We start from the raw sequence: 27,854 nt of genomic DNA, 5'->3' as shown, positions 1-27,854 counted from the left end.
ACATGGTGGTGTGAAAAATAACGATAATCAGTGCCCGTTTTACAGTTGATTGTGACATAGTCGTTTTTAAATAAGATAATTAATTCATCTGCGAAGACATTTTAAACATAATGCGAGCACGGCGTGTGTAGATCTCTAAATAAGGCTAGAAGCAAGTAATATCACAATTTTTTATATATTTTCTAAGGAGTTGCCAAATCATTTTAAATCAAATAGTATGTGTTAAGTAATATTGTTGGTTTTCCTCAAACTCACCTGTGAAAGTACTACTTTCGTCTAGAAAGTATTCTAGAACTGCACTAGTTCTAGAATGATCACATTAACCATGAAAATGGTGAGTTAGGCACCAAAATTAAGTAGTAATTTAATTTGTGGTTGTGAGTTAAGAAAAAAAAAAATGGTGTGGCTTAGGTAGTCTAGAGAAGATTGTAGAGTTTAAAGGATAAGTGGATATGTATGGATAATGGAATACTTTAATGTGTAACTAACTATTTGATATTTCTCTTCAAGAAAAGTTATGTTGTCTTTGAATCCATACTTTTTCTATTGGGATCAATTATGGGTGGAATCTTTGGAGGTTAATTCGAATAATATAAAGTGGTTCCATTGAAAACAATTAAAAAAAATAAAAAACTTAATATTCAATTTACTTCTTAAAAGATACGATAAAAAAATGTGAACACTGGAAATAGCTCAGATGTTGTTGTTATAGATTTATTCTAATTTAGTTGAATTTCTTCAATGCCATTATCCGTATTCTCGTTAGTGGACTAAGAACATCTTATAAGTACCTAAGCACTTATGCTCATGTGTTTAAATCATTATATAATAATCAACAAATGAAGCACTTAATCAAGTTAAGATAATGATTTAACTAATCAATGTATATATACAACTTATTCTAACAACTTTAAGATTAAATTTGAGAAAGAAGATTAAGAGCATTAACAATAAGAAATTAGAGTAAAGTAGTATAATACTCCTATATAATTGTGATTAGTGTGAGATGAAAATATTATGATAAAAGAAATGAACTTTTCAAGTGTTGTATGATGAGTGAAGTAAGTTTTAAAATTATGAACTTATCCTCTCTCTCAACCAATGAATAGATAAGTAATGACATCACAAGTATAAAAGAGAAAATACTAAGAAAGAAAGAACCATTAGTGGTTACAGGTTTTGTTGATAATGTTTCAAAACTTTTAGTTTTTACTATGCCATCATTGTGATGATTAATTTTTCTTTTTTGCTATTATTTTTATGTTAATAAATAATTATATATAATAAAACAATAAAAAAGATCATCATGGTAATTATATATATATATATATATATACCTATATATTTTAACAAGAACTTTTTGTAAACAAATAAAGACCTCGTTACATCATGTTCTTTTTCTGTTCGACACAAGACACATTTCAGAGATAGGCATGGTACTAGTTGTACCACGCAAACAAATCTTGGAGAGAGAGTGAGAGATAGACATATCCATATTTCCATGATGGAAAACTAAAAAGAGTATTGAAAGAGGGAGAAAAAATGAGTATTAGATGAGAATAGCTTTTTGGCTTGAGTTGATGGGTGGATGAATCAGGTAGACGGCTGGTGCAACCCGCACCCCACGCGCTCATCTTAAGAGGGACCCAGACTCAGTGGCAGTATCTACCTTATCTATCCTGACCTTGCGTGTCTCTCATTCTTGTTTTGTGTTTCCCGTGTCGTTAGCCGTTGAACCTAGTCTTCCGGTCGTTAATTTGTACTATTACTATTTCCCCTACATCGCAAAACCTGATCTCGTTCTTTCTCCGCCCCCTGTTTATTTGACCTAAGGGTCGTTAATTTAGCATGTCAGATTTGTACTTTGATGGAGTGCTTTGTTCTCTTCCACTTTATTTTAGTTGATTGGTTATTAATGGCAAATTAGGTAAGATTAACTAGTTGTAGTGTCAATTATATTCTTTTAGTTCAAATATAAAAGTATGCAATATTTTGATTAACAGAAAGAAGTGAAGAATTTAATTGTGGAATGTGATTCTCCATTTTACTTTTACTTTTCTTTCTTGTACTTTGAAAGTTAATTGCAACTTTAGCTTCAAAACTTAGAATATTAAACATTCCTTTTGTTTATATCTTCATATCGGAAAACTTTAGAAAAATTAATAGCTGACAGGAGTTTTATGAGTCCAACTTCGTCTTGGACTACTAACACAACTAACTGAATAAACAGTTGTTTGCATCATCCACATAATCAAAGACAAGGTTAGTACCAAATGCATTACTTGCTAGTGGTCTAAATTACTTTGATTATCAGATAGAAATCTACCCTATCTAGGAAGATCAATAGGCGTGTTGTAGCTTGTAAAGTATATATTATATTATTGAGGGTTGGATGCTCCCACATAATCCAATAATTTAGCAACACATTATTTGTTTGTCCCATAGAATAGGTAAAGAAATGGTTGGGTTGGTTTGCCACAACCAAACGGATCTCCCTCCTCTAATCCATAATTAATCTGTACCAAGAGATGCCATTTGTATTTGCTGACGAACATTCTCTATATAAAATAATTTAAACTTTTTGATTTCAACTTTAACCATTGTAATTATCCAAAACTCTTCTACACAAGTACAACTCTTAGGTTTTCAACAAAAAAAAAAAAAAGTACAACTCTTAGGTATATGTACACTTTCATGAATTATGATGTTATTTTAAGGGTTAATTCCGTTTTGGCCCCCGATTTGTGACCAACTGGCCGTTTTAGCCCCGAATTGTGTCCGGCAGTTCGTTTTGGCCCCAAAAAATTCCTAAATGGTCCCAAATTTTTTCAACCTCCCAATTTTACCCCCATGGCATTTCTGTAATTATCTTTTTTTCTTTGTCCACCTCATCTAACAATCACCACATCACTCTGTCCACCTCACCCTTCTTCTCCGGCGAAAGGTTGCCGGCCGGAATAAAAAATTCCGGCCGGCCACCTTTACCAAAAAAAAAAAAAAAAAAATTTCTTCATCTCCTTCTTTCTCTCTCTTCTTCATCTCCTTCTTTCTCTCTCTTCTTCATCTCCTTCTTTCTCTCTTCTACTTTCTTTACCTCTCTCTCTCTCTCTAACCCCTCTCTCTCTCTCTCAATATAACTCCCCAGATCCCGATCTGGTTTGAAACCAGACCGAGTCTGGTTTGAAACCAAACCGAGTCTGGTTTGAAACCAGACCTTCAAGGTCTGGTTCTCCGGAGTTATATTGAGAGAGAGAGAGGGGTTAGAGAGAGAGAGGGGTTAGAGAGAGAGAGAGGTAAAGAAAGAGGAAGAAGAGATAAAGAAGAAGAAGAGAGAGAAAGAAGGAGATGAAGAAGAGAGAGAAAGAAGGAGATGAAGAAAAGAGAGGAATGAAGAAGATGAAGAATTTTTTTTTTTTTTTTTGGTAAAGGTGGCCGGCCGGAATTTTTTATTCCGGCCGGCAACTTTTCGCCGGAGAAGAAGGGTGAGGTGGACAGAGTGATGTGGTGATTGTTAGATGAGGTGGACAAAGAAAAAGAAAAAAAAAATAATTACAGAAACGCCATGGGGGTAGAATTGGGAGGTTGAAAAAATTTGGGGCCATTTAGGAATTTTTTGGGGCCAAAACGAACTGCCGGACACAATTCGGGGCTAAAACGGCCGGTTGGTCACAAATCGGGGGCCAAAACGGAATTAACATTTCTGATATATACCCCTCAATCTCCCAAACAATGTATACATGTACATGTACAAACATCTGACAAATTTGTTTTAGACAGTAACACTCTGACTATTTTCCAAAGACAAGATATTTTCTTTTGCAGATCTTGGGATAAATTTCAGGCTCAATTCATAATGGAAAGTGAAATCCTTAAGAGTTGGAGATCTTGGGATAAATCTAATAGGGTCACGACCCTCTCCCAATGTACTCATCCAAAAAAAGTATGAAAACATGATTATTTTTATTTTTTAACTTGATCTGGAATCAAACATTTAAAAGCATGTGATATTTCCCTTTATCTAATTACGTACGTAGTGAGAGAAAATTGACAAAAAATAGCCCTTCACTCTTGTTATTTCTTTGCGGACAAAAAATGCATCAAATCTGTTAAGATTTCAACTTCCTAGGTGAAATTCGCCCTGGTATGTAGACGTAGTAAAATTTATTTAAATTCATACATAATATATAAGTAAGATTTGCATCGATTTGCAGCTTTTTTGATATAGCTTTGAACAAAGAGTAAACAAAAACCGAAGTACTAACAAGTCACTAAGACCAACACGAAATTAAATCTTGGCTGGATTTGGTGATGTATGTAGTAAGAGGTAAGATCTATCATCTATGATGCACATGACAGGCATTATGGCATGGGGGTAGTCATTAGCATTTCAAAACAAAAATGAGAGAACATTGTGTCTGCCCTTTATGAAACTACACTTGGGATCCCACTACACTTTTACTATTTTCTCTATCTGTTCAAGTGTGTGTGGGTCACTTCCCTTAACCTTTTCCCACCCCTATAAACATCTCCATTTTCATGCTCCATCTACTCTCTTCTCTCAACAACAACAACAACAACAACACACTCTCCAACTCCTCTCTCTCTCACTCTTCATTTACAACATCCTCTGCTCTCTCACTTCAAATTTCAGTCCATGGATTCCGATGAACTCACGGAACTCCGGTACTTCGAACATGTAAACCCATCTTCTTACCCTGCCAACTTTACCTCTATAATACAGGACAATACACAAAACCTTCAATTCTCTTATGGGTTCTTAGGTTCTTCATCAAATTCTCTGATTCTTCCTCCTTTTCATGAATCAACACAACAATTATCATGTCTAAGTAATAATTCAACTTCTGATGAAGCAGATGAAATCCACCAAAGTGTTATAGATGAAAGGAGAAGGAGAAGAATGATATCAAATAGAGAATCTGCCCGTCGATCAAGAATGAGAAAACAGAGACACTTAGATGAACTCTGGTCACAAGTTGTTCGTCTTAGAAACGAAAACAGTCAATTAATTGATAAGCTTAATCATGTCTCAGATTCTCATGAGCAAGTTTTTCAACAGTATAATCAACTTAAAGAAGAAACTTCTGAACTTCGTCGAATGATTAGTAACTTACAAATTGATGATCAATTTAATGAGTTGAAAGATCTTGATTAAGTAAATGAATGATTATCTCTGTTTCAATAGATTTTCTAAATTAAGGGTCACTCTTCTTTCTTCCCTCTTCTCCAACTTATGTGGTAGTTTTTCTTTTATTTGTATCTGACTAGTCTGAGTCTAAATCATCTGAATCAATAGACCCAAAATCAACTCAAATCAGACATTTAGACGAATCAGATATAAGGAGGCACAGAAAGAAAAAAAAGTTTAGATTTTGAAGCGAGTCAATTCAGACATCGAGTCAGATTTCAGTTGTGCTCTATACGGAATTAAAAAAATAACAAGAGAGTAAAGATTAATTTTAGGATGTCAATTCACACACGTCTTAATGAACAGTTCAATTCAATAATTCATAAAGATAATAACTAAGAGTGAAGTCATATTGACCACAGCTGTACAAATCCTACTATTATTCAATCAAAATGGGGAATATATAGTGATCCGAAGTGAATCTTGACAAGCAAATAATATTGAATAGAAAAACGGCATTTCACCCGGTCACCTAAGCCGGTTGGGATTTTGTTGGCCTAGGGGTCCGGTAGAATGTCAGACTAGTTATAATTAATATGTAAAAGCCATGGAAACAAAGAAAGCAGAAAAGCAAATAAATATGAAGATCTCTAGATGGAGAAGTTGTTTTGTGGCACTCACAACTATATCGCCATTTCAATCTCATACTTCTTCATGATTGTGGTGTAATTTCTGTAATCACTCGTAGACGTACTACTATCTGTAGTCAAAGACTCATCTTTAACGGCTTTTGATTGCAGTGCCAAAGCTGCACTTGAAAAGCCTAGATGCAAAAACGGGTTCGGTGGCAAGGTAACTTGTTCACCCTCTTCTAAAATCTTCACCACCTTACTCATAGAAGGTCTTGTTTCAGGCAAGTATTGGGCACACCATAGAGCAACACAAACCATTGTTTTTGCCTTGTTTCTATCCTTCTCTTCTATCCCAAACCCGTTTATCATCTCATCCAATTCTTTCTTCTCAAACTTCTCCCAAACTTGTCTAGGAAACCATTGATTACTTTCACTCAAATTTAGGTTTAAATTCCTTCTTCTCCCAAAAATTTCAAACAACATCATACCATAGCTATACACGTCGCATTTATGCGTAACAGGAAACGGCATCCAAAGCTCTGGTGCCGCATAACCCGGCGTTCCTCTACCTCCCGTCATCGTGACATGAGAACTATCCCTATTACAAAGCTTAGCTAAACCAAAATCTGCAATTTTTGGACACATATTTGAGTCAAGAAGAATATTACCGGGTTTTATATCATAATGAATTATTCTCCTATCACAATGTTCATGTAAATAACTTAACCCCTTAGCTATTCCAATAGTGATTTCATATAACTTTTCCCACTTTATAGTCTGATTTTTACTAAACAAAATCATATCAAGTGATCCATTCTCCATGAACTCATAGACCAAAGCTTTCATAGATGAATCAAAACAAAACCCATATAATTTTACTAGATTTTTATGATAAGTTCTACCAATTGTGCTCACTTCTGCCATGAATTGTTCTTTTACTCCCTCACCTCTATTGTCATTAAGTATCTTAACAGCAACTTGAACTCCATTAGGAAACCTTCCTTCATAAACAACTCCGAACCCACCCGAACCTAATCTCACCGAGTAGTTCCAAGTGAGGTCTTTAAGTTGGTTAGGCGTAAATCTTATCGGTTTCTCTCTTCCCATCTCACTTATAAACCTCTCTATTATTGAAACATCCAAGGAAATCTCTTGTGATAAGTTTGGGTATTCAAGTACATCTACTTTAAGTGTTCCTCTTAGTTTATCCACTGTTACAACATCGAACATCCTTAGTACCACAGGCTCAGAAACAATAGCGTTACGAACTTCATGCTTCCGATGAATATCTATAGCCGATGTGGGGGAGCTATGACTTTCATGGGCTTTTTTATCTGCTATCGAACTTTTATCGCTAGCATACATCTGTAGCAAGGCCGGTACCGACAAGGGCACGTTGTGAACTCGAACTCTCTTAGCTTGATTAATTATTCTTCTGCTTTTCAACCGTACATATACCAAGTATACAAGCACTGCTAGAAGAGTTACTACTCCAAGAACCAAAGGAATTAGAAACTTGGGAGCTAATACTTTAGAATTCATTCTGTTAGATATCAGGTGTCCTTGTTCATAAAACTGTGATAAAAACTATGTGAATTCAAGAAAGAAACTGAAATGAAACATATGTAGTCATTCTGATAAGCTTGATTTGTGAAAGAAATCAAGTAGGCCCTCATCTCAATTAAGGATTATTGATTGATGTGGTTAATAAATTAATCCCTAGCTTCACCCAATATTAAGAATAACCCCTTATTACCCCAACAAATAAGGAGTATTAATTGATGTGGATCATAATCAACATAACTATTTTTTTTTGTTGAAAGATAATCAACATAACTAATTTATGTTATCTTGTCGCTTCTATGATGGAAGCTTCAATGAAGTCCTGCTCGAAAGGGAATTTGATAGAGTGTAGTTTGAAATTCAACTCAAGTGTTTGAGTTATTTCATTTGTTTATCAATGAGACCAAATATTTTGCTTGTGCTTCAAGTTTTGAAGTAGTTACTGTCAAGATGTTAGCTATTGAAAAACAGGAAATTGGGTTGGAGGCCCACTTTCCCTTTTTTTTTTTTGTCAAAAAGACAAATTATCTTTTTGTTCTTCTAGGCACCATAGATAGTTTCGAAAATCTTGAAGGACTCTAAAAGCACTCTCATTTTTATGCCGAAATTACCCTTTAATTAACCACTGATTTTCTAAAAACCCCAGGACTTAGACCCTTAGCTTCAGTTCAGAGAGAGCGAAGTGGAAAGTTTTGGTCGAGAATTTCGCGAGTTGAATCATACCATAGGGTTTCAATTGATTTTTATATATCTTTATGTTAGGTTTAGTTGTTTGAATCTCAGGATTGATTGTTTGAAGTTGATTTTGATGGTTTTCATTAGTTTTTAGGAAAACATTTTAGAGAGAGAAAGTACAAATTTTTCACTTATGGTTCAGCTTTGCTAGGGTTTATATAGTTTTCTTCATAATTGGACTCATAGACAATAATGGAAGGAGAATCTGCTATTGTTTCAAGATATAATTTTACTTCTTAGTTACTTATTTTGCTAGGGTTTATGTTGAGTTTGCGAAGCTTCGCGCTTCGCAAACTGGTTTGCACTGCTTTGCAATCTTGTTTGCCTTGCAACGACTTTGCAATCTGGTTTGCCTTGCAATGACTTTGAAAAGCTTTGCACACACTTTGCAATCTGGTTTGCAGAGCTTTGCAAACTGGTTTGCACTACTTTGCAATTTGATTTGCCTTGTAAAATTTTGCAATCTGGTTTGCAAAGCTTTGCAATAAGGTCATATTCGTCTTTTCCCTATATTAGATAATTTACAAAAATACCACAGGGAGCTGAAGCTTATAAAAGTTGATAAACCCGTTTTAACCAAAGCCCAAATTTTTTAGGGAGTTTTGACCAAATCTCCCGTTAAAAATGGGTAAATTTTTTCCCTAGTTCGTGACCAGCTACTCGTTTGACCTCTTAGTTTATTAAAAATTGCGAGATGATCCCCTTTTATGATTTGTAATACATTTAAAGGAGATCCTCTTAGAAAAGAAGTAGAGAAAAAGAAGATAGAGATGAAAAAGAGATAAAAGATAGGTATTGAGATATGAGACAAATCGAGATGAATAGATCTGATGATGAACATGAGGGCAACATATTGGAAGATATAAAAGATATATTTAAGATATCTCTTGTAAGTATCTAATGGTAATAATATTAGATATAGATTTTATATTGTTTTCTAGTTTATTTTGTAGACCGATTGAGGTGAAGAGATCATAATTTCTTTATAAATAAGAGATGGATTTTAGGAGTTTAATTATTCGAGGATGTAGCTCGTGAATATCTGACTGGACCTCGTCAAATATGGTGTCATTTATTTCATGTTCATCTATATCTGATTGTTAACTTTTTCATGACTTTATCATATCTCCTACAAGAACGAGTTTAAACCCAACTAAACTATGATCTAAAGATCAATAACATTATTTATACCTTATTGCACCAAGTTCAATAAACCATGAATTCTACCTCCTTTGGGATTCGAACTTGGAACTTTCATGATTTTAGAGTTTATGTCAGCAGTATCGACCATTTGAGCTACCAAACGTCGAGTACTTTGGTTCGGTGCCTCTTGATTTAACAACAATAGACTCAATCGTAAATAAAGAAGCCAAGAACTACTTGGTTAGTTGGTTGTGCATCTATTGAAAATCCTTTAAGGCTTTTATGATGGAAGATGTAGTCCACTGTTTTGGGGAAAACAAAAAATTTTCCGGGGAAGACGATGGAAAACAAATAAAACCCAAACCAAGCGGACCTTATAAGTCACCGACAGAAATTCGTTGGGCGGATGTTGCCAATCTGGATTTGAACTTCAGATCCAGGCGAAGTTGTGTCTGGTTTTACCAGATTCGTCTAGTAGAACCAGACAACCTCGTCTGGTTTTCAGACGAGGTTCCGGCGAAAGGGCATCCCCTTCTCCAGAGCATAAAAAGTTGAGAGAGAGAGAGAAGGAGAGAGGGAGAGAGAAGGGGAGAGGGAGAGAGAAGGAGAGAGAGAAAGAGAGAAAGGGAGGGAGAGAGTCGTCCGGAATAGTTGGAGGTCGCCGAAACTAATGGTGTATGTCACCGGAACTAATGGTGTATGTCGGCGGGATTCGGTGGTGGTCGCCGGAGTTTTAGAAGATAAAGAACAAAAAATGGTGATGTTTGGAGGAAACAAGAAAATTTTGTTTCCTCCCAAAACTTATTGCCCCAGAAACCTTTCTTTCCGCGAAACACCGGCCAAGATGTAACATGCTTTTACTTAAAAGTTGCTCTCTGGTTAATTTGGGTTAAACTAGAGTGACCCAAAGTCTTGGTGCCCTCTAACCAAAACGAGATGCCCCAAAGCACTCACGTGAAGAATTAGCTCCTAAATTTGTAAGAAAATCTGTAAGGTGAATAGGTGATATCATATTTCTTCACCTACCATCTTGAGATCTTGGTACACCTAATTTCCATAAAATTATTTTCATACATAAATTTCATCATTTAATTAGAATCGTACCAATGTGGTAAAATATATCGACCACACGATTTTCCATCAAGTATGGGAAAATACTAATAGTTTTACAGTTTTACCCTTACTATATACTAAATCCTAGCTGTTAGATTCTGCCAAGCATGAAACATGGTTGGTGGAATACGAAACTAAAAGGGAAAAAATATTTAATACCCAAATCTGAAATCTTGTTGGGACTATTTACAAGTTCATCTATTTAAATCACTTGACAAAAGACCCAGATCTTCAATTTCAAGGGATTTCTCAAACAAATTTTCAGTCGATTAGTGCTCAATTGAACAGGTTTGAGTTCTTTGCCTCCTAATTATATGTTTGTTTTCTTCCTTGATGAATGCTTCAATCTACTGTTTTTGAACTGCATTTGTTTTCTAATCTATCTCTCATTCATATGGGTATTTTTGTTTTGATTTGGTAAATCTGGTGAGGGTTTTTGTGATTTTTGTTAATGGGGTTCTGGTTAAAATTTTCATTATTTACTTCTAGTGAATTGATATTTTTGTGAGTATTGGATTTTGTTTTGATCCACTCATCTGTGAGACTTTCACTGTGGATTAGTATACGTGATATTTGGATTTGTAATGACCCTTTGTGCTGTTTGAGAAGTAACAATTGTGATCTTTTCCCCTTTATAGATCACAATTAGATAAGTAATCTAGATTGATTGGCAATGGTAGTATGATACTTGTTGAAGTTTTAACCGTATATGTCTTGAGAATCTAGGTTTGGTTATGTCTTTTAGGTTCTTTTGATCTTTGTTATTACTATTAGCATTATCCCACCGTGAATAGTAATTTGCCAAGTAGATTAGTCTTGGGAACTCTTTTCCTGGCAAGCCGGTTTTCAAGGAGAGTTAGGCCCAATTGGCTCTTACACGGTTTTAGAGCTACTGTCTCACGAATGGGTCGTGACTTCTTAACCTTAGCTCTGCACGGAGAGGGAGTGCTTAGTGACCCCAACCCTCGCGTCTAGGAGATCTATTAGCACTATCCCCACATCACATGGGCATTAGAATTTGCAAGTAGATAAGTCTTGGGAAACCCTCTCCTTTCAGTTTTTGGATCATACACAAACAATCCCTTTTTCTATAAATTTGTGTTTAAAAAAGTTGTGATGACTTGTTATCTCTACAACTTATAATCTTCTTCGATTTGAACAGGAGAATATGGCCACAACTTCCCCACCTCTCTCAAGAATTGGCCTCGCGGGGCTTGCTGTGATGGGGCAAAATCTTGCTCTCAACATTGCTGACAAAGGTTTCCCCATTTCCGTCTACAATAGGACCACCTCTAAAGTTGATGAGACTGTTGAACGAGCGAAGAATGAAGGAAACCTCCCATTAGTTGGGTTCCATGATCCTGAATCCTTTGTTAATTCGATCCAAAAACCACGGGTTATAATCATGCTTGTTAAGGCTGGAGCACCTGTTGACCAGACCATCAAAACCCTATCAGTTTACATGGAGAAAGGTGATTGTATAATTGATGGTGGTAATGAATGGTACGAGAACACTGAGAGGAGAGAGAAAGCCATGAGTGAATTGGGTCTCCTCTATCTTGGAATGGGTGTTTCTGGTGGAGAAGAGGGTGCCCGACATGGACCCTCTATGATGCCTGGAGGCTCCTTTGAGGCCTACAAGTACATCGAGGATATCCTACTCAAAGTGGCAGCTCAAGTTCCTGATAGTGGCCCTTGTGTTACTTACATCGGCAAGGGAGGATCCGGTAATTTTGTTAAGATGGTTCACAACGGAATTGAGTATGGTGATATGCAGCTAATTGCGGAGGCTTATGATGTACTGAAATCCGTCGGGAAGCTATCAAACGAGGAACTACATCAAGTTTTCACTGAATGGAACAAGGGAGAACTTTTGAGTTTCTTGGTCGAAATCACTGCAGATATTTTCGGAATTAAAGATGATAAGGGAGATGGGTATTTGGTTGATAAGGTATTGGACAAGACTGGTATGAAAGGTACTGGTAAATGGACAGTTCAACAAGCTGCTGATTTATCAATTGCAGCTCCAACGATAGCTTCATCTTTGGATGCAAGATTCCTCAGTGGGTTGAAGGAAGAGAGAGTTGAAGCCGCTAAAGTCTTCAAATCAAGTGGCTTTGGTGAAAATCTGACAGATCAAATTGTCGATAAGCAGAAGTTGATCTATGATGTAAGACAAGCTCTTTATGCAGCTAAGATTTGCAGTTATGCACAGGGAATGAATTTGATCCGTGCAAAGAGTCTGGAGCAGGGATGGGACCTGAAGTTGGGAGAACTGGCTAGAATTTGGAAAGGAGGGTGCATTATCCGTGCAGTATTTCTTGATCGTATTAAGCAAGCCTATGACAGGAACCCAGATCTCGCTAACCTTCTTGTGGACCCTGAATTTGCGAAGGAAATCATTGAACGACAATCAGCTTGGCGTCGTGTTATCTGTCTCGCTATCAATTCGGGTATTAGTACCCCGGGTATGTCTTCCAGTCTTGCTTATTTCGATACTTACAGGAGGGATAGGCTTCCAGCTAATTTGGTCCAGGCTCAAAGAGATTATTTTGGAGCTCACACCTATGAGAGGACTGACATGTCCGGATCCTTTCATACCGAGTGGTTCAAGATTGCTAAACAGTCAAAAATATAAGCGCAGCATTGTTGATCTTCTACTAAATCGGTATTTGGTGAAATAATTGTTTTTCGATTACGTTTTCTATCCTGGTGTAGTTCATTTGCAGGTTCTGCTGCCTTTGGAACTCATATTAAGACTTTCAGTTTAGATCCCCTTTTCCTGGTGGCGATTAATCTTGTGTTATTTAATGTGTGATGAAGAAACTAGAGCAAGAACTTCAGACTTATGTTCATTGTTAATTGAATGTTATGAAAATCTAAGTTTCAGATAATGTTCTTGCATTGCTTTTCATTGCCATGTTTGCTCCATGCCTTGCCGCGGTCATCCCTGACTTGCCATGGCTGTGCCATCGCTTGCCTCGGGTGTCTATGACTTGCCATGTCCAGGCCATGGCTTTCCTTGGGCATCCCTAACTGGGCATGCTTGAGCATCCCTGACTTGCGATGCTCGTGCCAGTGCCGTTCAGACTTGAACAGTGTGAAAGAGCTCAGATTCTTGGTCTATGGATTCTATATCTATAAATCTAAAGCACATTTTGATTAGTAAATTGTGATAAAATTTAGGTGATTTCCCAAATTCTAAGTATGGTGTATAATGTAGTTATCATTATAGAGAACTAGTCATTTTACTGTCTGATCTCATGCCCTAGTTCCATGAAATCATGAATTACATTATACTCAAATGAGGCTTGTGTCATTTTTGGAGTCCATATTCATATTATATCTAATTAACAGTAACAACTTATTTGGGTCATATATAAAATTCACAAGATTGAGCAAGTTCAACTTCAATGCCTTTATTATTTTGGTGGAGTTAGATCTTAACACAAATCTTCGTATGAACTTTGAACTCCTACTTTATTCTCTGTCTTTGGATGAACTAAAAGGTCTAGAAGACAAACTACTAATCGTTATACTGTTATTTGTAAAGGATGGAAGACCCAGTAATAAATTTAATTTTCGCTAGAACATTTTTTTTCTGGAAATGTTATCATACTCTAAGGGTGTATAAATTCGTGTCTCGAACCTGAGGTCTAGAGGTGGAAACAAATTTAGTAATCACTTCAGATTGGGTCGTTGACAGTTTTCATAAAAGCTTGATAACGCCATTATTGTAAAGCTAGGCACAAATTTGACCACTTCGAACCTAAATCTGGATGGGACACAACAGATATGTTGTATAAAAAATGGCCTCTTATAGTGGCACTTATTATAACACAAAAGGGAAAAGAGGAAATCAATTTTCAATTTCCTTATGGTCTTATGTGATTGAAGGAGAACCAAAGACTTGGAATATGCCCAAAGAATATCAAATATATTCATGGGCACCTTGTTAGTGTTGTACTAGCAACATTGTACTACCATGAAGTGCTAACATATTGCCAACAAAGAAATCCAAAACCTAAGTAGAGAACCACTACAAGCTTTGTAACTTTGGGATTTCTTAAAATGTAGTTACTCTTTTGAAGTGTTGAAGGTGTTTAAATGTAATCATTTTAGTTTAAATTAGAATTATGAACACTCAATTAAATCATATGTAAATAAATACAACAAAGTTTGTAATAACTTTTATTAACATAGATTATTCGAAAATAGAAGCAATGGAAGCATATGTCTGGCAAATGTTCATCCTTTTAGTGGACTCAAGAATTATATGCGCTTTCAATAGAAGCAATGGCAATTGTTTTTCGCGACCGACACTATACTACTCTACACTACACTACACTACGTAGGTCCCCCTGTGCAGGTGAGGCGTCAGTGATGAGCCCCAAAAACAGCAGAGTGTGTGTGACGTGAACTATTATTGATTGGCCCATGCACATTTATGATTTTATCTGCTACATTAGAATTTACAACCAAATGTTTCTCTGTTCTAACCACCACATAAGCCTCATGAGGAAGATGGTTGATTCTCTCGAAGAGAATTTTTTTCTATGATCAGACTCGAATCATGTCTATGTAGTTCCCTATGCAGTTGTGGATTCAGTACATGTAGTTACCTTTGAAAATAAAAATGGTCATTCAATTTAAGTCCACAACTTTGGCTCAACTCTTTGACATTAGGTGTCAGTTTAGATAATTTGTCGAACTGATAGTTCCGTTCTGATTTTGTCATTTGAAAAATTGAACGCAATTGGAAATTAACCTTTATTCTTAATAGTTAAACTAATCATTAGATTTCAAAATTTTGAATGAGGATGAATGAGAGAGAAGAAAAAGATATAATATGCTTAGAGAATAATTCTATTCTATTTCACTATTTGTACTGTCAAACAAACAAGAATAAATGTTTTAAAAGATATAAAAACAACAACTAGTGGTTTAAATTATCATTAAAAAGTGTTCCCTTCCACTCAAAATTTTGCAAAAAGAAGATAAAATATAACCTATATATAATCTTTTATTCTTACTTTTAAGACTATAGTTTCAAATCAAAAACTTCAAACCACACCTTTTTCTCTCTCTCTTTCCCTCTCCAAACATTTTCTTTTCTCCACATTATCATCAACAGAATCTTTCTATATCTTCTCCATTTTCGAGTCGTCGCGTCCACCATACCTCAAAGAAGTATAATGTAATTTAAAAGCAGTTTAGTTATGCTGAATTAAACATATAGTATATATAGTAGCTTAAAGAATCCAATTTTGTTTTTTAAAGGCTTGATTAAACTATAATTTAGGTTAGATACACTACAAAAATGAAAGCTTTTGCGGATGACATATAGCCGTCGGCAATAGATAAATGTTGCTGGAGACAGCTACTGCCGGCGGAAAAAAAAAAACTTCGCCGACTATATATAAAGCGGTAAAAAATACTACTGTTGGCGGCTGGAAGCAGTCGGCGAAATGCCGTTGCCGACAGCATTTACAACAACTACCGTCACCAATAGGTTTTTAGTGATATGACAATGGGCATGAGATTGTAGCTCAAGTGCTCAACTACATGTGCATTCCTCTAGAGACCAGAAGGTCATGAGGTCAATACTAGAATTAGCTCTTACATGACATTTATATGTTTTTCAATCTTTTGATATATACATGTCAAATGATGTAAAATCATGATGTATAATGTATAGAATTTGCACAAAGGCAAAAAATCATTAATCATATGGTACTAATAATTTCCTCATCAAATGAGTTAAATCATATAATTTATTATTGAAACAACATGAAACAATGATACTATCCTTTAGTGTTCAGTTACAAACCTAGTTGACTAGCACTCTTGGTGGAACCATAAAGTCAAGCTTAACAGCAGCGAGCTCAGCTTTCAGAGCGAAGCGAGCTGCGCTAGCGCACTTCCGTTGTGAGGTTGTAAGCAGCAAGCTACCGCGAAAAGCAACAAGTCACACGACAAGATCAAGTTTGTTTTAAATGTTAAGTAAAATCTTAATTAGTATAATTGAGGAGAATGTTATTCGCTATGATTTTTCGTTTTTGTGCCACTCTGTATGAAATGGTAATAAATTATAAACTTGTATCTCTCTGAAGTGGAACCCCAAACAACTATAACATCTTTGTTTAGGGTTTGAGATTAGAAAATGCAACGGTATTAGATTCACAGAGAACCGTTACAAAAAGTAATAGTAAACGTCCTTTAATCTAATGTCACAAATAAACCAAACTCAACCTATTTACATAATTAATACCGCAAATAATCCTAACAAACACAAAATGTTAAGATCAATATCTTGAAGTTAAGAATAAGAAATAAAAGCTTTTATTCATTCATGACTCAGTGAGTTGAGATGAATCGTTTTCAGACCCGTTGCAAGTTTTGGTGAGTTGATGATGGGACTGGGTTTGCTAGGAAAGTTGGATTTTCATCTCCAGCCATGATAACAACAAACTTCGGTTCCATCTCCGGTGGAAGAAGGACGGGTTTTCTCGACTTTTCTATATCGTCCGGTGCATTAGAAGAAGAACTAGATGATGAGTTCCAACAAGAACACACCAAGATTATCAAAGCCATGGCAATGAGACCTAACATGACAGCTACTCCTCCGAAAAGGTACGGGATCGGAGATTTCCATCCCTGAAGTCTGGCAGCTCCGGTCATTGTTCCCTCTGGTCTCATCCCTCTTCTCTTCTCCAATCTCTCAAGATACTTCTTGCTAGTTTTTGTAGTACAAGAATATGGTTAAGTTCAAGAAGTCTATTTATAAACAAAAAAGAAAAAGAATTAATTAGTAATAATTTGGATTTTGAGTTAAGATAAATTGAGATTATTTTATTTTTACTAAATTGTCATTGAAAGTTATATACTTGGCTTGAGAACTTTTAATTTCACTTGTAAAGAAAAGTTCCAAATGCTTTCCTTTTTCCACTCTATAAAGGTAGTATATATAGAAACATTTTGAAGAAAAGAATTTTTGTTAAATTAGAAAAGTATAATTCTATCTTACACCCAAACCTCATAGTGTTTTAGTCTAATCACTGCAATTAGGAATATTAATTATGATAAGTTATTGAAGTATTTCTACAAAAGATAGTGCAATTTTCGATATATAACTTATATACTGACTTCGTTGTCTCTTCATTTTTCGTCCATTTTTTTCATTTACTAGTTATTTGTGACTTGTGAGCCTTACTTTTAGTTTCCCATCATTGGATTAATTTATGCATGCTAATTCTATTTAAAATAATGTATTTTTTATTTTAATTCCTTTAACAAGAAAAAATCATTTTTCAATTTAAAATTTTCTTTCTTTGTTTTAGAATTATAGAGGGGTATTTAAGTAATCTTTATGAAAATAATTTCATGTTTGATTGATGATGTAACTAAACAGAGAAAGAAAAGAAAGGATGTGTGTGCATGAGTAGGAACTTTTAGTGTAGTCTTTACTTCTCATGAACAATAGGCTTCCACTCTAGGGTCTACAAGTGACCTTTCGGCTTAACAAGATTTTAATATTGATAAGTGAATCATATCATTCGGCCAATTGGGACTAGCTAGGTTCCCAAGGTTTTAATCCTATTTAACTATTTATGGGCGCGTCTATGGGCACACCTCCTTTTTTATTCTTCGTCCACCCTCTCTTAGCACCCTGTGGGCTTTAGACTTCGGACTAAGCAGTCTGGGACCCACCTACAAGGCAATCTGAGAGTAGTCGGTCTGAGCCTAGTCCGTGTTGTTCAAACCCATAGTGCAGTAGGCCTAGTTTGAATGTCTTAGACTGCCCAATCCGTGAGGGCGCTAGGAGTGAAGGCAGGCCAAGAGGAAAAAAGAAGAGGCGCCTATAAAGGCACTCATTATTATAGGCACTCATTTAAATGATACTTAACTCTGGCTTTACATTTTTAGAGGTAATTAAACTTCACTAAAGGGTTTGTAGGTATCGTGGTATTGGAGTTCCCACATAATTTGAATTTTGTGTTGATTCATGGTCGTGCATATAATTCAATGCTTGAACTGCATATATGTATTTATTTGTTGTACGTGCTTTTGAAACCTATTATTTTTGGGTGTTTTTGGTCTACCGGATTTCATTTGAGATGTAAAAGGAATTAGAGAAATCTTATAGGCAATGCCCAAACTTTTTAAAAACAATGTATTTTCCACATATGACTTGGTCAAAAGGAGTTGACCAGGTAACTCTCACCCACCTTTTTTTTTTCCTATTCTTCTTCTTCCTACTTCGTTCTCCTTCTTTCTTTTTCTTCTCTTTCCGCTCTCTCTCTCTCTCTCTATAACATCTTCGCCTTTGATCTTGCTATTTGTTGAACATCTCTTTACCAGTAAATAATGCATTATTCATAACAACAACTAACACCACTTATGATAATAAAGTCCGAACCAGGAGATATAGATACAGTATTATGGTCGCCCTTCGCCGGAAATGGAAGAAGAAGAAGGAAAGTGAATGAAGAAGAAAGTCTTTTTCTTGTTATGGTCGCCGGCCGGCAACAACCTAACAGCGTCAATTGTGTTCGTTAGGTCAAACATTAGTTGAGGCATTGCCTCCTTTGCATACATTACTTTTAACTATTTTAGAAATTGCCTTTAACAAGCTTGCCTTTAACAAGTTTGAGCATTGCCTATAAAACCTATAATATTATATTGTTGTTCAATAGTCGTATATTTATGTTGTGTACTCTTATAATAGTTTTTTCGTAGTTTAATACAAAACGTTCTAGTAGAGAAATCCAAACACCAATTCGTGCAATTCCTATCTAATTTCATATGATATTCCATGTTTTCGAGACAATATTAAGCTTTACTAAAGCCGGAAATTTGGCTGGCCGGCGACCACTGCCGGAGAAGGTGGTGAGGTGGCGTAACAGATGATGTGGCGTGACATGGCAGAGAAGAAAAAGAGATGGAGGAGAGAGAGTGACGGAAAATTAAAGTTAACGAAAAAAGGGGACCATATGGGTATTTCTCGTAAAGTAGGGAGGCGGGAAGCTGGTCACAAAGTTGGGGGCCATTAGGAAAATAACCCTTTTTTTAATGGGAGATGCTAGAGTGCCCAGTTTTTAACCCATTAAATTGCCCAGCTGATGTGGAATCACTAAAAGACAAGGGTTTTTCAAAGTTTGACTACGGTGGGGACCGCTTTTATTTCTAAATAAGGAAAGTTGGGCAATTTAATGGGCAAAATTGCTGGGCACTCTATCATTTCCCTTTTTTAATGGTAAGATTTGAACCTTGGTCTCTCCAATAAAAAATATACATGTTACCACTCGATTAAAATGAGCTCCACAAGAGAATATAAGACATTAGATTAACTTTCAACAAAAAAAAAAAGACATGTGAAATGGTAAACGGCATAACCAGGAAGCTTTCAAAAGGCGGAGATAGTGCCCGTTTTATTTTCATAAACTAAGGACCTCATACATGTTCTTTAGTATTGTCTGTAACCCTCCTGCTTAAAAGTTCTTCGTGTTGTTTGAGTCCCAATTCTCTCACCAATACTAGAGTAAAATCACTAAACATGCAGTTGATTATCCTCCCAAAGTGTGGGTTTGTGTTCATTGATCCATAGGATTCCATAAGCAAATGGAGCCTTTGGGTCACCCAATCTATGAAATGTTCTCTTTCTTATGCGAACATTGCGAGTGAAGATGAAAATGCGGATTGACCTTTATCGATGTCCATAAAGACGAAAACTTTACGCTCAAAGATGCTCAAAAGATTTCTAGTGAAGTTGGTTGTGTTGGATGAGGTGAATGAATGGCTATAGCTTGAAAAAGTTGACCAGATAAGAGCACAACTTGAATATAATTAAACTCATTCGACATGATATCCAGACCGCATCTAGTTGGAAAAAGTGCATCCGTAAAGCTAACACGTAGGAAGGAACTATCGATGATATATTGTTCATAAAGAAGTGTTGAATAGGATTGGTTCTTGGCAAGCCAATGGGATAGATGATATGGGAATGATAGTACATTTGAGTAATTGGCTTTACCATGTGGTAGATATGTTATTCCCTTTTTCATCTAATTTATCACCTAGGAGAAACACTTTTTAAAAGCATAGTATATTTCAGTAAGTGGAAGCGACAATCTATGCACAAAAGCCAAATGAAGATTAGGGCTTGAGATTTAGACAATCCCATAAGAAGCATTTCTTGGAAGACAAAAAAAAACCCCTAAACCTAGGGCCTTTGCCACTTTCCCATGTCTCATTAGTTACTAAACAAGATTGTTGAAGTTTTGGCATTGAAAGGACCTCATTGAAATGGACAACAATGAACAATCAGGATAAATTGGAATATCCATGTCACGATCTATTGGTTGGGCCAGGTGTGAAAAGTGCAAGTAGAAAGCAACAACCATGGAGGACTCCTTTTTAGAATGACATTTGGATGGCCTAATGCTTACATGTTTCTCTCACATGTTGTATTTTTAGCTTAATATGCGTTTTTTTTTTTGCAGGTGATGCGAAATCTATTATATATGACAGCTAGGTAATTACCACCACTTGACCTGAGATTGGAGGGACAAAGAAGTTTTCATGATATTTTATATGATCGGATTGCAGGGGAAGAAGAGGAGAAGATAGTTACATTACGGTTTTGTGTTGCTTGGTACTTATGGAAAACGAGAAATAAATTGGTTATCGATAATTCTTTGCAAGGAGGGAGACAAATTAGGCAAATGATAGAGTGACTTAGAGCATCTCCAAACGTGCTCTATTTCTCCATAAATAGAGATTTTGGAGCTCCAAAGGCTCCTCTACTTCTCTATAATGTAGAGAATGGTGAATAGTGAGCCTTCACATGTGAAGGCTCACTATTCACTTCTTTATATTATAGAGCTGATTTGACATAATAGATTTTTAGTCCTTGGTTGCCATAAAATTTATACTTGAGTCCTTAATATCTTTTATGAATTGACACTTGTGTCCCATTACTTTTGTATTCTAAAAACTAAGAATATTATTTAATTAATTATATAATTATAAATGACCATAATTAAAATTTTATTAATAAACATAAAATACTTAACAAAATACAAAATTGATAGATACGGAAGTGGTGGATACGGAGGTGGGTATGGAGGTGTAGACGAAGGTGGGTATGGAGGTGTAGATGGAGGCGAATCTAGAAGTGGAGGCGAAGGTGGAGACTTACCGGAGTACTAAATAATTTTACGGGTAGTTACGTAACAATATTAGTTCATATTTTCGTAATTTGTAGTAATGTACGCATTGTAATATCTCTAAGATTTGTAGTAACGTACGCATTGTAATATCTCTAATATTATATGTATTTTTTAATATAATGTTTTTATATGTAATCTATATTAATTATATTTAATTTATCAAATTTTAGAAGTTATAAGTAATAAAAATAATAAGTTATAAATTTAAAACTAATAAAATAATAAAGATGTCAATATAGAGACTTGAATAGTGTTTTGCGTTTGGAGTGAAACTCTATTTAAGGAGTGAAAATATAGAGATTATGCCAATATAGAGGTTGGACGTTTGGAGATGCTCTTAGAAATTGGTATTTAGAGGGTGACATATTTCCTCATTTAGAAACAAAAGCGGTCCCCACCGTAGTCAAACTTTGAAAAACCCTTGTCTTTTAGTGATTCCACATCAGCTGGGCATTAAAATGCCCAAAAATTTGGGCACTCTAGCATCTCCCGACAAATTATAAATGCAGCAATGAAATTGAATGATGAGTTTATGACTTCAGGTCAGTCATTATGTAATTCAAATGAGGAGACTATGCTAATTAATTCAGAGGTTTGGAAGTCCCCTTTGCCCGATGAACTTAAAGTAAACTTTGATGCGAGGTACAAGGAAGGGCAAGCAAAGCTTGCAGTTATTTGCAGAGCCTTTACTGGTGAATTTGTGATGGCCCTGGCTCATGAAACAAGCGCTACATCGGCACTTGAAGCTGAAGCAAAAGTTGCACTTCTAGCTTCAACATTAGCTGCAGACTTACCTGAATATGATTTTATAATCGAAGGGGACACCGCCTTGAATGTGGTAAAGACTTGCTCTAACCTAGAAGACGATATATTATGGAAGATTCAATCTATTGTTCTTGATATTAAAACTAATATGACACTTCTTAATAAGTGTAGTTTTGCTTATTGTCCGAGAAATACGAATAAACTCGCACATTTACTAGCTAATTCTTATACTAGGAACAATTATGACACACCAAGTGTATTGATTACGGTTCCTGGGAGTATTGTAAGTCAATTGGAGATAGATAAATCCAACATTTTCTTGTTGTGAGATTTAATAAAGTTAGGCAGCGCCCATTTTCATAAAAATAATAAAAAAAGATCTAGCTCTAATACCATGTTAAATTTGTTGACACACAATTTAAAATTAATTGAGATGATCTTGTTAAGTTAATTGGTCTTTGTGACTCCTTAACCTTTTCGTTATGTAAAAAAAACGATCACGACCCTTCCACGAAACTCCGTTATAACTCTTTCTTGAGATGATCTATGAAAAATATTATTAGAAAAACATAGCACCACAAATGCAGAATCTTACTGTATAACAACTATAATTTGTTTTGATGTAAGAAAATGGACATAAAATTGACATGCACCCTTTAAGAATCCAGCCACATTGCTAATGCTCAAGTGGATAAAAGTGAAGAAGAATTGCCAATTAAAATTCATAAACGGATTCCTAAAGTGAACAAAGAGCAAAAGGGAAGTTTCAATTAGGGCTCCAAACCAAAAGCAAAAGAGCATACCAAGTTTCAATAGTAGCCACCCCTGATTGGAATGGAGAGCCTTCAATCTATCCAATAAAAGCTCATTGCCCATGTACCCTCTTCTTTTCATTGCCTTACACTTGGCTAAACTTTCTCTCTCTCTCTCTCTCCTTCACTTTCTCCTTTGAATATTTTTAGCACTAGAAAAGAAAAGGGCCAAAAGTGCAGTGAGCTTTTACTAAAGGCCAAGTTTGAGACTAGACTTCTCTGTTCTTTTTCATCTCTAGAAATTCTTTTTTCTTATTCTTCTATCTCCTAAGATCCCAAACAATCAACAAAATAAAGGTATAGAAGTGAGTGAGATAACTTGGAAGGCAAGGGAATGACCACCAGAAAAAAACCCAATGGATTTAAGTGGTTGGGTTTCAATGGTTAGATTTGTGGTAAAAGATCACTTTCTTCTCACCACAGTGAGTTTTTCTTGTCTTTTCCATCGGTTGCAGTCGGAGTCGATATTAGTTCAATCCGACTTGTCAAATTCAGAAATGGACCACCTCATTGTGTTTGTTTCGTCGAGCTCTTCGAATTAAAGTCAAGAATCACTTGAATTCAATTCAGGAATAATGAGATATTCAAGTTTAAGACTTGGACAAACTTAGGTTAAACTATGGACTTAACGGCAAAACAACTCGGTTGAGGGTCATTTGTGCAAAGCGAGCACGTCTAGATCGGGTGGCTTGTGTTTTACCCGCACGAAAGGCCGCCATATAACGGCTACCGGTTGCATCCACCGGGGAGTGTTGATGGAGTGCCACCAGGATCATTAGATCCACGAGGATCCAATCATTCACGTCCCACCCGCATCCCACCCGCGTCGGGCATGAAGTGGGATAAGCTTGTATTTTCATCTAATGGCCATCTGGCCTCATCTATTGGGAATAATCTGGACAGATCGGATAAAGGGCGTTCCATCTGAGTCTTTAAGCAAGATATTGCAGTTGACTCTAATTTGGAAAGAAACTTCATAAAAAGTCCTCCTTTTCAAGAGATGTATCCCTAGATACCCAAAAGGTGCATTGATTATGCATTCATCCAAATCATCTCGAAAATTCAATTCATTTTCTTCTTCTATTCTCTTTTAAATGCAGAAATTCGAAGTGTGTTTGGAATATAATTCTGATTTCAGAGAAATTCTAATTTGTCTAGTAAAGGAAGAAAGAAGAATTCTAATGTCTAGAATCTGAAGTCAGAAGTATTTTAGCGTCTAGAGGATCCAGTTAAAGCATTCAAGGAGCTCATATTACTTTCAAGGTTCGCTCGCTTTCTGAACTGTATACTACCATCACAACCCTGAAAGGAATAGTCGTTGTATCCCAAAGGCATACACTCTAACTGTTGGTACTGTTACAGTTGTATAAAATGTTGAGAATTTACTCTCGCCTCTACTAAACTCTTTTTCGTTCTAACTCAGTTAAACCGAAAGAATGATTATTGATAGTCATTACTCATTTATAGTCTATCTAGTTGTAAGCCGAAGAAAGGAAATATTCTACTTTTAGAATAAACCAAGACTCTGTTATAATGAAGACAAAACAAAGAGAGATCTTAATTTTGATTCTAACTGGAATTACAACCCAATCACCAACACCAAAACCAAACCTAAAGCTTATAAAATTGTTTCATATAATTTTGCTTACAAAACCCGGAGGCAAAATTATATTAAACGGCCGAAGGTAAATAATGGGTACAAAATCAATTTAGAACAAATAACTTAATCTTTTATAACTTTTCACTTTACACAGGCATTGTTTGTAAGGGTCGGATCGCTGATCAGTGCAAATAAGGGTTAGTTGCTGTTTTTTTGTCGAAAGGCTTAATTGCTTCAACATAGTATAATGCAAACTCATTAGAATAATAATTTTGTGAACTTCATAAATTTGTGGTCTCTTAAAGTTGTGGTAACTAATTAACATATAGTTACTTATTTTTGGGATTAGAGATAAAGGGATGAACAAACATTTGATATAGATCAATGTACACAATTCACTACTTCTCATTTATCCTAACTTCTTAAGAAATACACAAAAATAGTAGAAGTTGTTTCCCTTCTTTGACAAAGGAAATTTTTTTCCTTAAGAAAGTTAAAACAACCACGATACCTCGAATCCACTTTCGGCTATTAAATTTTCGAATAATGATCAATCAACTTCAACAAATATCTTTCGACGTCCACTCTTGTCTAGGGTTAAGACTTAGGTTTTAGGGTTTTCCTTCTTTTGATGTAGTTAGAATGATGGAACAACTCCATATCCACATTCGGAGAACATTTGTTCAACTTCAACATCTATTCTCTTTGCAAATCGACCTTTAATACGAGGTCTAGCCTCTGCGTAAGCTTTCCTCGAGGCATACCTTATTGTTTTCTCAAACTTTCTACTCTTTCTTTTCTCCTTGTATCGAAGTACTCTTGCTTCTCTATCCATTGGACTAAATTGTGTCGGAAATTGAATTGAAGGACTTGAAAATATATCAATTTTCCCGTTCGAAGTTCTTGTATGTGAGTTGTTCAAGATATGATTTGTGCTACAATCCGGAACAATATTTCTGTCCATCGATGTCAAAGAAATCTGATTCAAAATGAAACCCAAAATCAGTAACAAGATAAACCCGAAAACATAACATAAATAGTGATCCAAATTCATCTTAAAAGTATAAAATTCAATATTATATAGAAACAAAAAACTTACAGTTTGACTAATTGAAGAAGTATAACTAAACCCAGATTTTAAAGCTTCATAATCCATGTCAAGTTGAACACTCTGCTGCTGATTTTGTTGGCTAACTGGTACAACACTGTCACTACTCATCCCATCATCCTTCCCATGAAAATTGTGCAGTTGTTCTTGCTGGTTATACTGATCCAAATATTCATTAACTTCTCTGTCAAATGAAGAATACCCATGATTCTTATTACTCTGATAATTACTATTGCCATTGTTCTTATGAATCTTAGCAGGACTAAGCAACAACCAAGATGAAGTTTCATCTTCTTCTTCTTGTTCTTGTTTTTGTTCTTCAATTGTTTCATTTTGAATTTGTGAAACCAATTTTGGGTCGAATGACCAAGTTGGGTTATTATGTTTGGACTCGAAAGGTCTAGAAGGGAAGTGGGTAGTTGAGGTATAGCCATGGATAGGAAGGACTGGAATACGGTGATGACGACGTGCGAGTGGATTTGCTGAATGAATTTCAGCATCACAAGATGTGCAGAGGGAAGCAGCGTCTGCTTTACAAGTAAAAGCTGCAGGAGCATACTCACAGGCTTCACAAATCCGCACGCGCTTGTGACGTGCAGCTACATGATTTGCTTCGTGCACGCGTCTGTCACAATTTGTACATAAGTAAGCGGCGTCGGCATGGCAATAAACTGAACAGGGTAATGAACAACATGAATCACATAAACGTGGCCATACTCCACCACCTGAACTTCTTACCTCATTCAACATTTTCTCCACTCTACTCTGAACTTAAAATTGTGAGAAAGTTGGGAGTTTTGTATCTCTTAGAAAAATGGTTAGGAGATGTCTGAGAGTGAAATAGTGAGGAAGATATTTCATCCCAATAAAACAAAATGCAAGGAAGAAAGCAGAGGCAGAGGGGAGGAGAGATGTGGGATTTAAGAGCATCTCCAATGGGACACTCTACTAAACACTCTAAAAATCTAGTTGTCAAATAAAGATTCTCTTTCCTAGTGTCAATGTAGAGACACTCTACATTTGTTTGGTCTCCAATGGAGATCTCTAAAATCTCTTATTTAATACACATGTCCCTCTTCAATTCAATATATAAAAAGTAGTTGAAAAGCAAAATTTTCTATTGGTTGGAATAATAAAGTAACACTTAGAGAGTCTCAAGTAGACACTCTCATTTTAGAGTTTCTCTCTCTAGACACTCTATAATAAATGTGTCCAACTCATAATAGAGTGTCTAACAAAGTGTTCCATTGGAGATGATTTTTTAACAAAAATTTCAAAAAGTCACACGTGGCACTCTAAGTGTTAGAGATTGAGTGTCCCATTGGAGATGCTCTAAGAGGGAAGAATCTGAGTATGACACATGGCACAAAATGAGAGGGAGAGAGAAGTAGGTAATTTACACCTTGAGTTGTCTGCTACTGTCTTTGTTTTAGCCGGATGTTTTGGGAAAACAAACAAAAATTTTGGAGGCTTTCAAAATTTTAGAATACAAACAACCCATTTTTCTCTTAGCGGGGCGCATTTCCATCTGTCGGTGACCCTTAATCTCTCTCTTTCCCTTCTAACCCCATTTGACGGCAACTCCCTGTCGTCGACTAGGGTGAGGTAGAGAGACAGAGAGAGAACAAATTTTATGTTATTTTTCTTGAAAGATCGTTGGCGATGGCAGTCTGCCAACACTCTTCCAAGCGTGAAAAAAAGAAGTGTTGGTGAAGGCCTGGGGGAAACAAATCATTTTTCTACCCAAATTTTGTACCCGCAAAAGGTTGGCCTTCCTTATAGGTAGGGTCAGGCCCTCAGGGGGTGGCTGATTGGGATCTTCTCTATTGTGCTTCTTGGCTTTTGGAATCATTTACAGTAAGAGAGAACCTTCCTTGGTGTAAACTAGTGGTGTCATTTGGATCAGTGGGGCTGGCTCAACACTGGCCTGGACTCTCTGTCCTGGACCGGCCCCGGCTAGGTTGAGATTTCAATCTGTCGGGCCATTTCTCCAGCCTGCAAAAGGC

General features: G+C 36.0%; 4 protein-coding genes and 1 pseudogene across 5 annotated transcripts; 2 read left to right on the top strand and 3 right to left on the bottom strand.

The window, feature by feature from the left end:
- The first annotated feature begins 4,654 nt into the window (after positions 1-4,654).
- Positions 4,655-5,173, top strand: LOC147552970 (basic leucine zipper 43-like). The gene has a single exon (XM_086668666.1). The coding sequence runs from the start codon at positions 4,655-4,657 to the stop codon at positions 5,171-5,173; it is 519 nt and encodes a 172-aa protein (XP_086524792.1).
- A 328-nt stretch (positions 5,174-5,501) lies between these two features.
- Positions 5,502-7,478, bottom strand: LOC147552969 (rust resistance kinase Lr10-like). Its single transcript, XM_086669505.1, has one exon. The coding sequence runs from the start codon at positions 7,318-7,320 to the stop codon at positions 5,830-5,832; it is 1,491 nt and encodes a 496-aa protein (XP_086525631.1). The 5' UTR covers positions 7,321-7,478; the 3' UTR covers positions 5,502-5,829.
- Positions 7,479-10,187: 2,709 nt separating this feature from the next.
- LOC147552968 (6-phosphogluconate dehydrogenase, decarboxylating 2-like) lies at positions 10,188-13,226 on the top strand. Its single transcript, XM_086669506.1, has 2 exons — positions 10,188-10,620; positions 11,495-13,226. Exon 2 carries the CDS (start codon positions 11,501-11,503, stop codon positions 12,968-12,970), a length of 1,470 nt encoding a protein of 489 aa, XP_086525632.1. The 5' UTR covers positions 10,188-10,620; positions 11,495-11,500; the 3' UTR covers positions 12,971-13,226.
- A 3,262-nt stretch (positions 13,227-16,488) lies between these two features.
- On the bottom strand, positions 16,489-17,078 carry LOC147552967 (protein GLUTAMINE DUMPER 5 pseudogene; annotated as a pseudogene). The gene has a single exon (XR_015237512.1). The product of XR_015237512.1 is annotated as a protein GLUTAMINE DUMPER 5 pseudogene (transcript).
- An 8,016-nt stretch (positions 17,079-25,094) lies between these two features.
- Positions 25,095-26,805, bottom strand: LOC147552966 (zinc finger protein CONSTANS-LIKE 2-like). Its single transcript, XM_086669504.1, has 2 exons — positions 25,840-26,805; positions 25,095-25,719 (listed from the first exon to the last, which is right to left on the bottom strand). The coding sequence occupies exons 1-2, from the start codon at positions 26,596-26,598 to the stop codon at positions 25,378-25,380; spliced, it is 1,101 nt and encodes a 366-aa protein (XP_086525630.1). The 5' UTR covers positions 26,599-26,805; the 3' UTR covers positions 25,095-25,377.
- Positions 26,806-27,854: the final 1,049 nt, after the last annotated feature.

This window comes from Eschscholzia californica, unplaced genomic scaffold, assembly GCF_041429995.1.
Source record: "Eschscholzia californica isolate CP2 unplaced genomic scaffold, dmEscCali1.0.p SCAF_3, whole genome shotgun sequence".
Classification (NCBI taxonomy): domain Eukaryota; kingdom Viridiplantae; phylum Streptophyta; class Magnoliopsida; order Ranunculales; family Papaveraceae; genus Eschscholzia; species Eschscholzia californica.
Note: the sequence above shows the minus strand (reverse complement) of the source record. Positions and strands in the feature narration are given on the sequence as shown.

Excerpts from the sequence above, each read along its gene's own strand:
- LOC147552970 (XM_086668666.1), top strand. The coding sequence starts at position 4,655 with ATGGATTCCGATGAACTCACGGAACTCCGGTACTTCGAACATGTAAAC.
- LOC147552969 (XM_086669505.1), bottom strand. The coding sequence starts at position 7,320 with ATGAATTCTAAAGTATTAGCTCCCAAGTTTCTAATTCCTTTGGTTCTT.
- LOC147552968 (XM_086669506.1), top strand. The coding sequence starts at position 11,501 with ATGGCCACAACTTCCCCACCTCTCTCAAGAATTGGCCTCGCGGGGCTT.
- LOC147552966 (XM_086669504.1), bottom strand. The coding sequence starts at position 26,598 with ATGTTGAATGAGGTAAGAAGTTCAGGTGGTGGAGTATGGCCACGTTTA. Across the intron at positions 25,720-25,839 it reads CTTCTTCAATTAGTCAAACT|ATTTCTTTGACATCGATGGA; the intron begins GTAAGTTTTTTG and ends ATTTTGAATCAG.